The following is a 12,207-nucleotide window of genomic DNA, read 5'->3' as shown; positions in this document are numbered from 1 at the left end:
GCTCACGCCCACCTTGTACCCCGAGGCCTTGACGTGCAGACCCCGCTTGGTGAGGGTGGATTTCATGCGGACGAAGAAGGAGCGCTCCTGGGCCCGGGAGGAGGGGGGCACCTCGGTGGGGCTGGCCTCTGGGCGGAGTGAAGGAGAGTCGTGGGGTCCTGAGGAGGAAACACACGGAGGCGCCCCCTCCCCGCCCCCTTCAGAGCGAGCCAGAGGCCCACCCACCTGACGGTTCTACGAGCTCATTGGCGTCTACACTGACCCCCCTCCATGCAGCGGCCTTTCTCAGGCTCAGCTCTGACCCCGGGACCTAACACGTGGGCAGGAACTGCGTCCTACTGACACCCTCTGAGGTCACCATCTCCTCCAGGAAGCCCCCCTGGTCCCGGCTGGGTCGGAGCCCCTCTGGGGTGTTCACCACACCTGACCCAGCTGGGCGCAGGCCGGTCTCCTTCACTGGACGGCGAGCCCTGGGAGGGTGGGGTTGGGGCTGTCCTCACTACTGCGTCCCCAGCCCTGCCCAGCACAGAGCTGGGCGCAGAGCAGGGCCTCAGGGTGTAGCAACAGAGAAGACTCGCCAATAGCGATGAGTCTACAAGCCCCTGGTACAGTCATAAACGTGCTCACACCCAGATGACCCTGGGCCTCAAATTCAGGTGCAGACATCATCACAGCCCCACACATCTCCCCAAACTTGCAATCACTGCTGACAACTCAGATGGTTTTGGTGCAAAGCGAACCCCATGTAAGAAAATCTTATTTACAGGAAAGTTGACCTCACAGCCCCCTCCGCACCTGGGCGCTAAAAGGAACTGTCAGGGTAATCTAACACCCGCCCTCCTCCGCATGGAGTGGAATTTTCCATGGAATTTTCCATTGGAAAGAAGGGTGAGGAGCACACTAGATCCTGGAGCCAGACCAACCGGGGTTGGAATCTAGCTCCACTTACAGCTGTGACCTCGGACAGGTAACTTAACCTCGCTGTGCTGGGCCTCAGTTTCCCCCTCTGTAAAACGAAGAGAATAACGGGTCCTGCCCTGTGGGATTGTGGTTAGGATTCCATGAAATTGTGTAGTTACAGGCTCAGCACATGTCAACGCCCCGTAAGCGTGCACCGCTATTTACCCGTCACCCACAGGCTGCCAGAGGGATCTTTCTAAAGCTCAAAACTTGGGGATTCAGGCACTCTTAGGGGGCCAAGTCTTCCTGCTTCAATTTAGACTCTAAAAAACTTGTTTTGCACAACTCTGAGGAGAGTGGGTTTGGTTTACATGTAACATCGCCGGATACAATGTCCCGGTTGTCCCTGCATCAGGCCTCATTCTTTGGGGGCCTTTGGAATTACCGATCTCAGGAGTATCGGCAAGCGAGGAGGAAGAGGAGGAAGAGGAGGGGATGGAGGGCGGGGTGGGGGGCCCGGAGGTCCGGGCCCGCAGTCCCAGCTGCTCCAGGACCTCGGAGTGGTCCCCGGGGTGGATGTAATCGAAGACGCTGCTGCCCGTCAGCTCCACCTGCCGGCGAAGGGGAGGAATACAGGCGGGTAAGGTGCGCGCAGCCACCGGCCCTCCCGTTTGGCCGACTGTTCATAAGCTTAGCAGCGGTTCTCAATCTGGGGGTCGAACGACCCCTTTCCCAGGGGTCGCCTAAGTCTTAGGCCCTAAGACCATCGGAAAACACACATATAATTACATATTGTTTTTGTGATTAATCACCATGCTTTCGTTATGTTCAATGTGTCACAATGAAATCGGGGGTCACCACAACATGAGGAACTGTGTTAAAGGGTCGCGGCATTAGGAAGGTTGAGAACCACTGGCTTACAGGCAGGAGTACTCCGTGCCAGTCTTGTGTTTTTATTAGAATTTTTTTTAAGTTTTTTTTTTTTTAACTCTCTCACCTGAGGATATTTTTTCCCATTGGTTTTTTTAGAGAGAGTGGGAGGGAAAGGAGAGAGACGAGGGAGAGAGAGAGAGAGAGAGAGAGACATCAATGTGTGTGAGAGAGTTACATTGCTTGGTTGCTTCCCACAGGCTGCCTTGAATCGAGCAACCCGGCCGGGTATGTGCCCTTGACCAGGAATCGGAATTGGACCTCGACCTTCAGTGCGCAGGCCCAGCTCTATCCCTGCGGGGCCAGGGCAAAAGGAACATTTATCTGTAAAGGAGGAGGCTAACCTGGCTCTTCCTCTGCCCTCCGACATCAGAGCCAGTGATCGTTACCGATTTTCTGCCCCGCCTACTCTGCTAAGAAGCTGTGTGAGGCCGTCGCTGGTTTGGCTCAGTGTATAGAGCGTCAACCTGTGGACTGAAGGGTCCCAGGTTCGATTCCGGTCAAGGGCACATGCCTGGGTTGCGGGCTCGATCCTCAGTGGGGAGCGTGCAGGAAGCAGCCGATCAATGATTCTCTCTCATCACTAATGTTTCTCTCTCTCCCTCTCCCTTCCTCTCTGAAATCAATACAAATATATATTTTTAAAACAAGAAGCTGTGTAGGGAGTTGGATGGGGAGGTGTCATAGTTTCTAACTCACAGCAAACAGCTGTGCCCTGAAACGAGTCACAGGATTTCCCAGCAGTAATGGGATCCAAGATACAAACGGTGGAATTAGGACATTCAGTCAGACAGACTTTTGCATTCAATCCCCCGCCCCCCAAAATCTTGCAGCAGTTCCACATCTCCCCCAATCCAGGCCCCGTATTCTCCCCACTGTGGTCCTGCCCCAGCACCCTCACTGATCATCTGGCCTTCAGTCCCCACTCAAATGGGGAGCCTAGAGGTTACTCATCTGGCCATGGCCCTCCTCCCCTCAGACACTTCCCAGAGCTGGAGGAGGTGGGTAAGGGGAGCGGGGGGAGAGACATCCGTAATAATGTCAACAATTCAAAAGAGAAAAAAAACAACAAACCTCCCATGGCTCCCACCGCCCCAGGGCTTGGTGTCATCCCCTGAACCCCTCCCCTCATCCAGCCCTTCCCACACCAGCTTCAAGCCTCCCCTCCCTCCCGCCCTCCCTCCCTTTCTCTTGCCCACATTCCTCTTCCTTCAGGTTCCTCCTCCTCCAGAAATCAACAACTCACAAAAAGCTGCTCACAGCGGCCAAAGCACTGAATTGTCGAGATTTACCATCCGCCAAAGTCTTTCTAAAAACGGTAACAGTTGCTAGCAATTGGCATTGACTGGATCAATACCGTATATTGATCCAATAGCAAGGCCTGCGATGCCACAAGGAGCCAGGACTCCGGACACAGGGGCTTTCAAACGCCACAGAAAACCTTCCAGCGCTCGCAGATCCCAAGCCCCGCTGTACAAATTGTTGTGATCTTTTAAAACTGTTAAGAAGAAACGCGTTTGGGTAAATATGGTGCATTTGGCCACCACTCATGGGCAAACTGGTCTTTCTGCTAATCTGCTTCTTTCAAATTGACCTGTTACTTTTTTGTTTTGTTTTTAAATATTTTATTGACTTCAGAGAGGAAGGGAGAGAGATAGAAACACCAATGATGAGAATCATTGATCAGCTGCCTCCTGCACGCCCCCTACTGGGGATCGAGCCTGAAACCCCGGCATGTGCCCTTGACCGGAATCCAACCCCGGACTCTTCAGTCTGCAGACCAATGCTCTATCCACTGAGCAAAACCAGCTAGAGCTTGTTTTGTTTTTAAATTATTTTTTCTTTGACCCGTGAATTCGATAACCCTCCTCTGACCGCAAGGAGGAGCCATGTTGGATGCCGTGTGGGGTTCCAAGGAACGCACTTTGGGAACCACGGATCCAGTCCCCTTTTCACGCCGGGATGGTGAGGCCAGGAGAGAGGAGGGGCATGCCTGGGCCGCCCAGGGAGGTGGCGGTGGCGCCAGTCCAGGCAGCCTGGTGAGGTCCTTACCTGTGAGAGACCCAGGTAAATGGAGACGGTCTCTGAGATGTAGAGGAACTTCCCCTCCTGGCTCAAGGCAAACACAAAGCCATCCAGGGACTAGAATGGGAGAGACAGGGCGGGGAGAGGAGGGCCCGTCGTCTGTCAGAGGTTCTGAAACCTTATCTCTGCCAGGATGGATTATTTTTGGGGAGCGGAGGACGGGGTCTCACTGGCCCTGGGAAGGGGCAGGCAGGAAGGGGGCCCCCAGCATGCGCCTCCCAGGCCTGGCGCTCTCCTGCGATGGATGCGGGAGAGAGGGTGCTGTTCTCCGAGGAGGCCACCAGGTGGCAGCATTGAGCAGCAGGTAGGGAAGGGGCCTCACCTGCAAGATGTGTCCTCCCAGGTGCTGCTCGAAGATTTCGGAGACCAGCGCCACGGAGCCCCTGCGGCCTGGGGCTGGGGACAGAGGGACCGGTGAGGCCGGGGCCTGCGGTCTGGCCGATCCTGGCCTTCTGGGAAGGACCCCAGGGAACCAGGCTACGAGTTTCCCCTCTTCCTCCCAGTCCTGAGCCATCATGGGGTATTGAGGGGCCCCTGGCCCTGGGGGGGAGAGACCTGGGATATGGGGAGGAGTGTGAGGGGCAGAGGTAGGCTGGACAAACAGAGAGACAGACAGACACCAGGGGATACAAAAGGGATTCATTCATTCATCCATCCATCCATCCATCCACCCATCCATTCATTCAGCAAACTCTCCCTGAGCTCCTGTGGCCAGGCTCTGTGCTGGGAACACCGCAGTGACCCAGACAGCCTGGTCCTACCCTCACAGGCACCCAGGCCATGGCACATAAACAAATAAAAAAATGAACAAGGAATTATCATTTGTGCTCTGAAGAATCAAATAGATGATGTGGCCCTAGCCGGTTTGGCTCAGTGGATAGAGCATCAGCCTGTGGACTGAAGGGTCCCGGGTTTGATTGATTCTGGTCAAGGGCATGTTCCTTGGTTGCAGGCTCCCTCTGGGCCCGCACCCTGGTCGGGGCTCTTGCAAGAGGCAACCAATCGATGTGTTTCTCTCACATCGATATTCCTCTGTCTTTCCCTCTCTCTTCTACTCTCTCTAAAATAAATGGAAAAATATCCTCGGGTGAGGATTAAAGAATAAATAAAGAAATAGATTATGTGAAATTAGGAGGAAGGTGGTGAGGCCTGTTGAAGGGGGAGGGGGTAGCTGAGCTCAGACCTGCAGGATGAGAAGGAGGCAGAGAGGAGACTGAAAAGGAGAAAGAGACACACACAGAGAGATACAGAGCACACGCAGAGATTGAGAGACAAAGGCACAGAGAGACAAGAAGATGGACAGAGAACCGTACAGAGAGAGCTAAAGGAACAGAGAAGGAGATAAGGACATTAGAGCTCAACAACAACCCAACTGAAAAATGAGCAAAGGCCCTGAATAGACATTGCTCCAAACAAGATCTACAAATGGCTAATAAGCCCAGGAAAAGATGCTTAAACTCACTAGTCATTAGCAAAATGCAAATCACAACCACAATGAGAGACCACTTCACACCCACTAGGATGGCTACACACACACACACACACACAGAAAATAGGTGCCAGGGGAGGCTGTGGAGAAATTGCACACCCACACCCTCGCCCGTGCATGCTAATGGCACAGCTGCTCTGGAAAACAGTGCGGTGGGTCCTCAGTAAGTTAAACATGGAATTACCATCTGACCCAGCCATTCCACTTGTGGGCATACGCCCCAAAGCGTCAAACACGTGCTCTAGCCGGTACTGGCACATATATGTTCACCGCAGCACTATTCCTCGCAGCCCAAGGGGGAAACAAATGTCCATTAGCTGGTGAGTAACCCAACGTGCTATATGCAGACCGCGGACTATTATTCAGCAATAAAAAGGAATGAAGCAGTGATCCTAGCTACGACTTCGGTGAACTTTGAACACATTGTGCGAAGTGAGACAAGCCAAGCCTGAGAGGACATATATTTGCTCGGCTCTCGCGGCCCCACCCACTGGGCATTCCGGAAGGTTCCACCATCCGGCTTAATTAGCATATTAGCTCTTTATTATATAGGATGACTGCATTTATATGAAATGTCCAGAACAGACAAATCCCCTGAGACTGAAAGCAGATTGGTGGCTGCCAGGGCTGGAGTTGGGGGAGGGGGAGGGGCGTGACTGCTAAGGGGCGCAGGGTTTTAGGGCGATGATGAAAATGTTTTGGAACTAGACAGAAGTGATGGTTGCCCAACATTGTGAATGTACTGAATGTCACACTAAATTGTACATTTTAAAATGATGTTTCATGTTATAACATTTTACCTCAATAAAAAAAAAATTTTTTTAAGAGCTAGGGCCTGGCCATTGTGGAATTATGGTTGAACCAAGAACCAAGAACCAAGAACCAAGAGGTCCCTGGTTTGATGCCCGGTTGTGGGCTCAATCCCTGGTATGGGGCGTGCAGGAGGCAGCCGATCTGTGCCTCTCTCTCATCGATGTTTCTCTCTCTCGCTCCCTCTCCCTTCCTCTATCTCTAAAAGTCAATTAAAACATTATTAAAAAGTAAAAAAGAAAAGAAAAAAGATAGGGACAGACATAGAAACTGAGGAAGACGGAGAAACATAAAGATGGAGAGGCCCAGGAAATGAGGTGCACAGAGAGGGACAGGGGAAGGGCAGAGAGAGCCATGGCCAATGAGGCAGAGAGAGGCGGCCCGGCCCAGCCCCGCAGGCAGGAGCTGAGGGCCCAGACCCCGTGTGGGGGTGACCCTCTCCCTGACCCTGTGGAGAACGACCCCCCCAAGGGCCCCAGGCCCAGACTGGGGAGCCAGGTGAAGGGTTCGGTGACCTCAAGGGTCCTCAGGCGCCTGGCTCTTGCAGGGCTGGGTCCAGGTCCGGTGTCCAGTCGCAGGCTGACCCTCTCTGGCTGTGTGCCTGCCCTGGGGCCAGTCCCTTCACCTCTCCGTGCCTCAGTTTCCTCCTCTGCCAAGTGGGTGCGCCAATCGCGCAGCCCTCCCAGGCTGGCTGAGCATTCATTCAGGCAGCTCAAGGAGCTTCTAGAAAGGGCCTCGCACGGCCCGACCCACCGCAGGTGCCGGGAAATGCGGAGCCACAATGCGTATTAATAGTGTGATTACTATTGTTTCCCGACCATCAAAACACCCGGCGGCGAAAGCCCGCCCCTCTGTGCAAACTACGACGTGGGTTTGGATCCAGCGTACAGGCCAGTGGTTCTCAACAACACTGACATTAAGTCGCACGGCGTCAGCCTCATTTTATTGGTTTGGGATGGACCTGGTATCACTATTATTTAAAATCACCATCTGCGGGGGCGGGCGTGTGGGGAGGGCTCAGCCACTGGCTGTTCCCCCCCAAAACACCGGGCCTGTCCCCAAACCCTCCAGTTCCCCAACTCCTGGCCCCGTGTTTCCTCCTCTCCTACCCAAACACCTCAATTTCTCTGTCCCCCAGACTTGCCCCCCTCATTACTCCTAGATGTGCCCTCTCCTCACATCCAAACCTCAACCAATCACTCACTCATTCAACAAACATTTGCTGTTTTTTGTTGGAGCCTGATTCTTTTTTTAAAAATATATTTCTTTATTGATTTCAGAGAGGAAGGGAGGAGAGAGAGATAGAAACATCAACGATGAGAGAGAATCATTGATTGGCTGCCTCCTGCACACCCCTGACTGGGGAACGAGCCAGCAACCCAGGCATGTGCCCTTGGCCGGAATCGAACCCGGGACCCTTGAGTCCACAGGCCAACGCTCTATCCACTGAGCCAAACCAGTCAGGACTGTTGGAACCTGATTCTGCCGGAGAAGGAAAAACGGTCCCAGTTGCCACCACCCCTTACAGATTGGGGACGGAAGGCCTCTCCCAGGCCTTAGGAGTCCCCCTCCACTTCCCATTCCAGTTGTCCGGAGGGATTGCTGTGGGGGGTGGCGTGGAGGAAGGGCAGAAGGGCTGGAACTTCATTACCTATGAAGGCCGAGAGAAGGAACCACCCCACCACAGTCAGGGGGTGTGGGCCTGAGGGCTGGAGGGGGGCATTTCTGCCTCTACTTGTCCTCAGCCTCACCTGTAAAATGGGGCCAGTGAGCGAGCAGATGGGTTTGTGCATGTATGTAGCACCGCGACAGGCACACAGTAGGTGCCTAATCCCTGAGTCCTGCCTCTGTTCTTAGCAGTGTTACTATGGATAACCTGGGGTACCTCTACCCTTCGCGTGGTTCCTTGCCCTGCACCTTGACCCCTCTCTGTCTCTCACACCTGTGTCCATTTTCTGTTAAGTCCTATGGGCTGTACCCTCACGGCATCAGCTGGATCCAACCACCTGTCATCCCGTAGCCCCCACCCTGGCCCAGCTGCCCCGCCTCCCACCCAGACCACTGCACTCACCTCCTTAAGGGGCTCCCTGCTCCCACTCACACCCCCCATCACCATGGCTCCCATCACGCTCGAGGCAACAAAGTCCTCACCACAGCCCGTGGGGCCCCGCAGGCCCAGGCCCAGGCCCCTGCTGACCACTGCCTGCCTCACTTCCTCCTCTCCAGACTCCCTCCAACCAGCACTCCGTGCCTTTGCACTGCGGCTCCCTCTGCCTGGAAGCCCGCCCAGCTTTCTCATAGCTTCCTCCCTCACCTCCTTTTCCTCTCAGCCCAAAGGTCACGTCCTCAGAGAGGTCATGCCTGGCTTGTGAATTAAGATTCACTCTTTCTCCCCTCATTCCATTCCAGTCACCCAGCTGTGGGATGAGTCTGCTGTGTCCCAGACGCAGGGAACAAGGTGCCGAGAGGGAGAGACATACAATAAACAAAAGAAATGCATAGTGTCAGATGATAGCGCTATGAAAAGATAAGGCAGGAAAGGAAGACAGGGAATGCTGGGCCGCGGCCATTTTCAGTAGAATGGTCAAGGAGCCCTAGCTGGTTTGGCTCAGTGGATAGAGCATCGGCCTGCGGACTGAAGGGTCCCAGGTTCAATTCCCTTCAAGGGAACATGCCAGGGTTGTGGGCTTGATCCTCGGTAGGGGGCATGCAGGAGGCAGCCGATCCATGATTGATATTTCTATCTCTCTCTCTCCCTTCCTCTCGGAAATCAATAAACATATATTTAAAAAAACAAAAAAGAACGGTCAGGGAAGACCTGTCTGCGGAGCGGACATTCAGAGGGAAGGGAGTCCGTGGTGGCCGGCACAGGAAGTGCAAAGGCCCTGAGGTGAGTACGAGCTTCTCTGAAGAACAGCCCGTGTGTGTGTTGGGGCTGAGAGTGGGGGTTGAAAAGGTGAGAGGGGGAGGTGCGGTCAAGGGGTGGGGGACTGGGGACCCACCTCGCAGGAACTATAGGCCGACCCTGGAGGGCAGGGACTTTGTGCTGTTCCCTGCTGTGTCTCCGGCACCTAGAACAGTGCCTGGCACAAGGGAGGTGTTCAATGGTGTTTGTTGAACAAACGAGCAATGCTGGCTTGAAATCAAGGCTGTCTTCTCCCCAGACTCCGAGGCACAGAACTAGACTTTAACTTCCTCTCGTCTCATTTTACAGATGGTAGACCAGTGATGGCGAACCTCTGACACGCGAAATCATTTTTTGGTTGATTTTTCTTTGTTAAATGGCATTTAAATATATAAAATAAATATCAAAAATATAAATCTTTGTGTTACTATGGTTGCAAATATCAAAAAATTTCTAGCCCTGACTGGTTTGGCTCAGCGGATAGAGCATTGGCCTGCGGACTCAAGGGTCCCAGGTTCGATTCCGGTCAAGGGCGTGTACCTTGGTTGCGGGCACACCCCCAGTAGGGGGCGCGCAGGAGGCAGCTGATCGATGTTTCTCTCTCATCGCTGTTTCTAACTCTCTATCCCTCCCCCCTCCTCTCTGTAAAAAATCAATAAAATATAATTTAAAAACATTTCTATATGTGACACGGCATCAGAGTTAAGTTAGGGTTTTTCAAAATGCTGACACGCCGAGCTCGAAAGGTTCGCCATCACTGTGGTAGACTGAGGCCCGGAGAGAGGCGGAGGGCTGCAGGGGAGGACTCATCCCTGGAGACCTACAACCACGCCCAGTATGGTGTTGAGAAGGTAAACTGAGGAGCCAGGCTACTCGAGTTGGACTTTCCGCTGGGGCTTCCTACATCTGTGAGATGGGAATCGGTATGGCCTCCCTCCTCAGGCCTTTGAGAGGATTGAGCAAGCTAATTTACATGCAGTGCTGGGCGCAGTGTCTGACCTGTGCAGTATTATTATTATTTTTAAGTATGTCTTTATTGATTTCAGAGAGGAAGGGAGAGGGAGAAAGAGATAGAAATATCAGTGATGAGAGAGACTCATTGATTGGCTGCCTCCTGCACGCCCCCTACTGGGAATCAAGCCCACAAACTGGGCATGTGCCCTTGACCGGAATCGAACCTGGGGCCCTTCAGTCCGCAGGCCGATGCTCTATCCACTGAGCCAAACCCGCTAGGGCTGCTGTATTATTACTGTTACTATTTCTGTGATTGAGGAGGTCAGGGGATCCCCCTCCCTTGGAGAATGGGAGGCTCAATGGTTTGCTCTCTGACTCCTGCTAACATGCTGTCCTCAGTTTACCCATCTGAACTACGGAAGCAGGCACTTGGCCTCTTGTTGGGAGCCTTTTAGAGCCAGAGACGCCCCCAATTTCCTAATGTTGGGCATGAGAGGGCGTCCTGCAGTTCCTCCCCCACCCGCTCTGGGGGACAGGCAGGGGCTGATGGCCTCCTCAGTGCTATGAACTCAGCGAGCCCCGGCCCCGACTTGCCCACCACCCAGGTAATTGTGTGTGTGTGTGGGGGGGGGGGGGCTGGGCTTCCGTGGGGCTCTCTCCCCACTTCTCCCCCTGGGCTCGGGGACAATAGGCAAGATGTTTATCCCCGGGGCGCACATGTTGTTCGCGGTAATGACAGTAATCAGGGTCTCTAATGCCGCATCCTCTCGGTGCCAGTCAATTCGCCTAATTACCGCCTGGGAAGCCGGATTATTTAAATTTAAATGGTGATTTATTGCGAACTTAATCAATGCTATTTTCTCTCCCCCCTCCTCCCTGGGACCCGGGCAGGAGGGGAATTGGAGCCCCCCCCGCAACCCCACCCTAAGGACACCACTTATTGTGGAGTGGGAGAGTAGCCGGGGGTGCCCTGTCCCTGTGACCTCAGATTAATACGACTCACTGTCTTCTAGTAATAAGAGTAAAGCAGTAATGCATAAAAAGGTGTAATAACATAACACTTGTAGGTATCTGTCAATAAACTCTGCATAATAATAAAAGTAGGTATCTAGCCCTGGCTGGTTTGGCTCAGTGGATAGAGCATCGGCCTGCAGACGGAAGGGTCCCGGGTTCGATTCCAGTCGAGGGCACATGCCTGGGTTGTGGGCTTGATCCTCGGTAGGGGGCATGCAGGAGGCAGCCGATCAATGATTCCCTCTTATCATTGATATTTCTCTCTCTGTCATCTCTCCCTTCCTCTCTGAAATCAATAAAAAATGGGTTTTTTTAAAAAGTAGGCATCTATATACCTGTATTTTACATAGTCTCTATTTATGCGTTCTAGATTCTGTTACTTTGATTACTTGTTATTGTGTCTTGGCCATTAGGGTGTCAGCCTGTCCAGCGCAGGGACTATCTAGTCTGTTTCCTGCTGGATCCCAGAGCTCAGAACAGCAGCAGGCACACAGTAGGTGCTCAATAAACCACAGGCTCCCAACAGCCCTGCAGGCACTCCGACAGCAACAGCGGCCACATATTGATTGTTTACTCTGTGCTACGGTGATGCGGGGTCTTTACACATATTACCTGGTTGGTCCTCTCAGCCCTCAGGGAGACGTTTCATCATGATTGCATTTCACAAATGAGGCACAGAGTGCGGTGACCTGCCCGGGTCACATGCCCGGGGCGTCCCGTCAGCTGTTTCCCTGCCGCTTTCAAACTGGGAATTCTGACTCCGTAGCCTTGTGTTCCCCCCTGGGTCCCCTCAGGCCTGGGTGGGAGGCCCAGGTCGGGTCCCCTCTGACCCACTCCGGGAGCTGCAGCTGCGGGTCTCCTTTGCGATAACAATGATTCATCTCCGCTACTAAAAGCAACAGCATTCGCTCGTATGACCCCTGGTGTCACCGAGCCCTTGATGAGGCCAGAATTCCTGAAATCTGTCCTCCCCGTGTGCCCATTTCACAGATGAATACACTGAGGCTTGGAGAGTAAGACACGCGATAGGGACACCACAAAAGGTCTGGCTCCAAACTCTATGCACCCTCTGCATCAAGGAGCTGGGCGAGGGCGGGCGGGCGCCTGGGACCCCGGGTCC

The 12,207-nt window shown here is 53.6% G+C and overlaps 1 protein-coding gene across 1 annotated transcript in view; it reads right to left on the bottom strand.

Moving 5' to 3' along the window:
* The window catches only part of NPAS1 (neuronal PAS domain protein 1), a gene marked incomplete at its 3' end in the record, with an annotated part of 12,674 nt that extends 8,180 nt beyond the window's left edge, over window positions 1-4,494 (bottom strand). Inside the window, exons 1-4 of the mRNA XM_006772040.1 lie at window positions 4,238-4,494; window positions 3,883-3,972; window positions 1,346-1,511; window positions 13-128 (exon numbers count right to left, since the gene is read on the bottom strand). Of these exons, the coding sequence (XP_006772103.1) occupies window positions 13-128; window positions 1,346-1,511; window positions 3,883-3,972; window positions 4,238-4,432 (567 nt within the window). The remainder of the gene's footprint in view (window positions 1-12; window positions 129-1,345; window positions 1,512-3,882; window positions 3,973-4,237) is intronic.
* Between the last annotated feature and the right edge of the window lie 7,713 nt (window positions 4,495-12,207).

The sequence above is a fragment of the Myotis davidii genome, unplaced genomic scaffold (assembly GCF_000327345.1).
Source record: "Myotis davidii unplaced genomic scaffold, ASM32734v1 scaffold566, whole genome shotgun sequence".
Taxonomy (NCBI): Eukaryota; Metazoa; Chordata; class Mammalia; order Chiroptera; family Vespertilionidae; genus Myotis; species Myotis davidii.
Note: the sequence above shows the minus strand (reverse complement) of the source record. Positions and strands in the feature narration are given on the sequence as shown.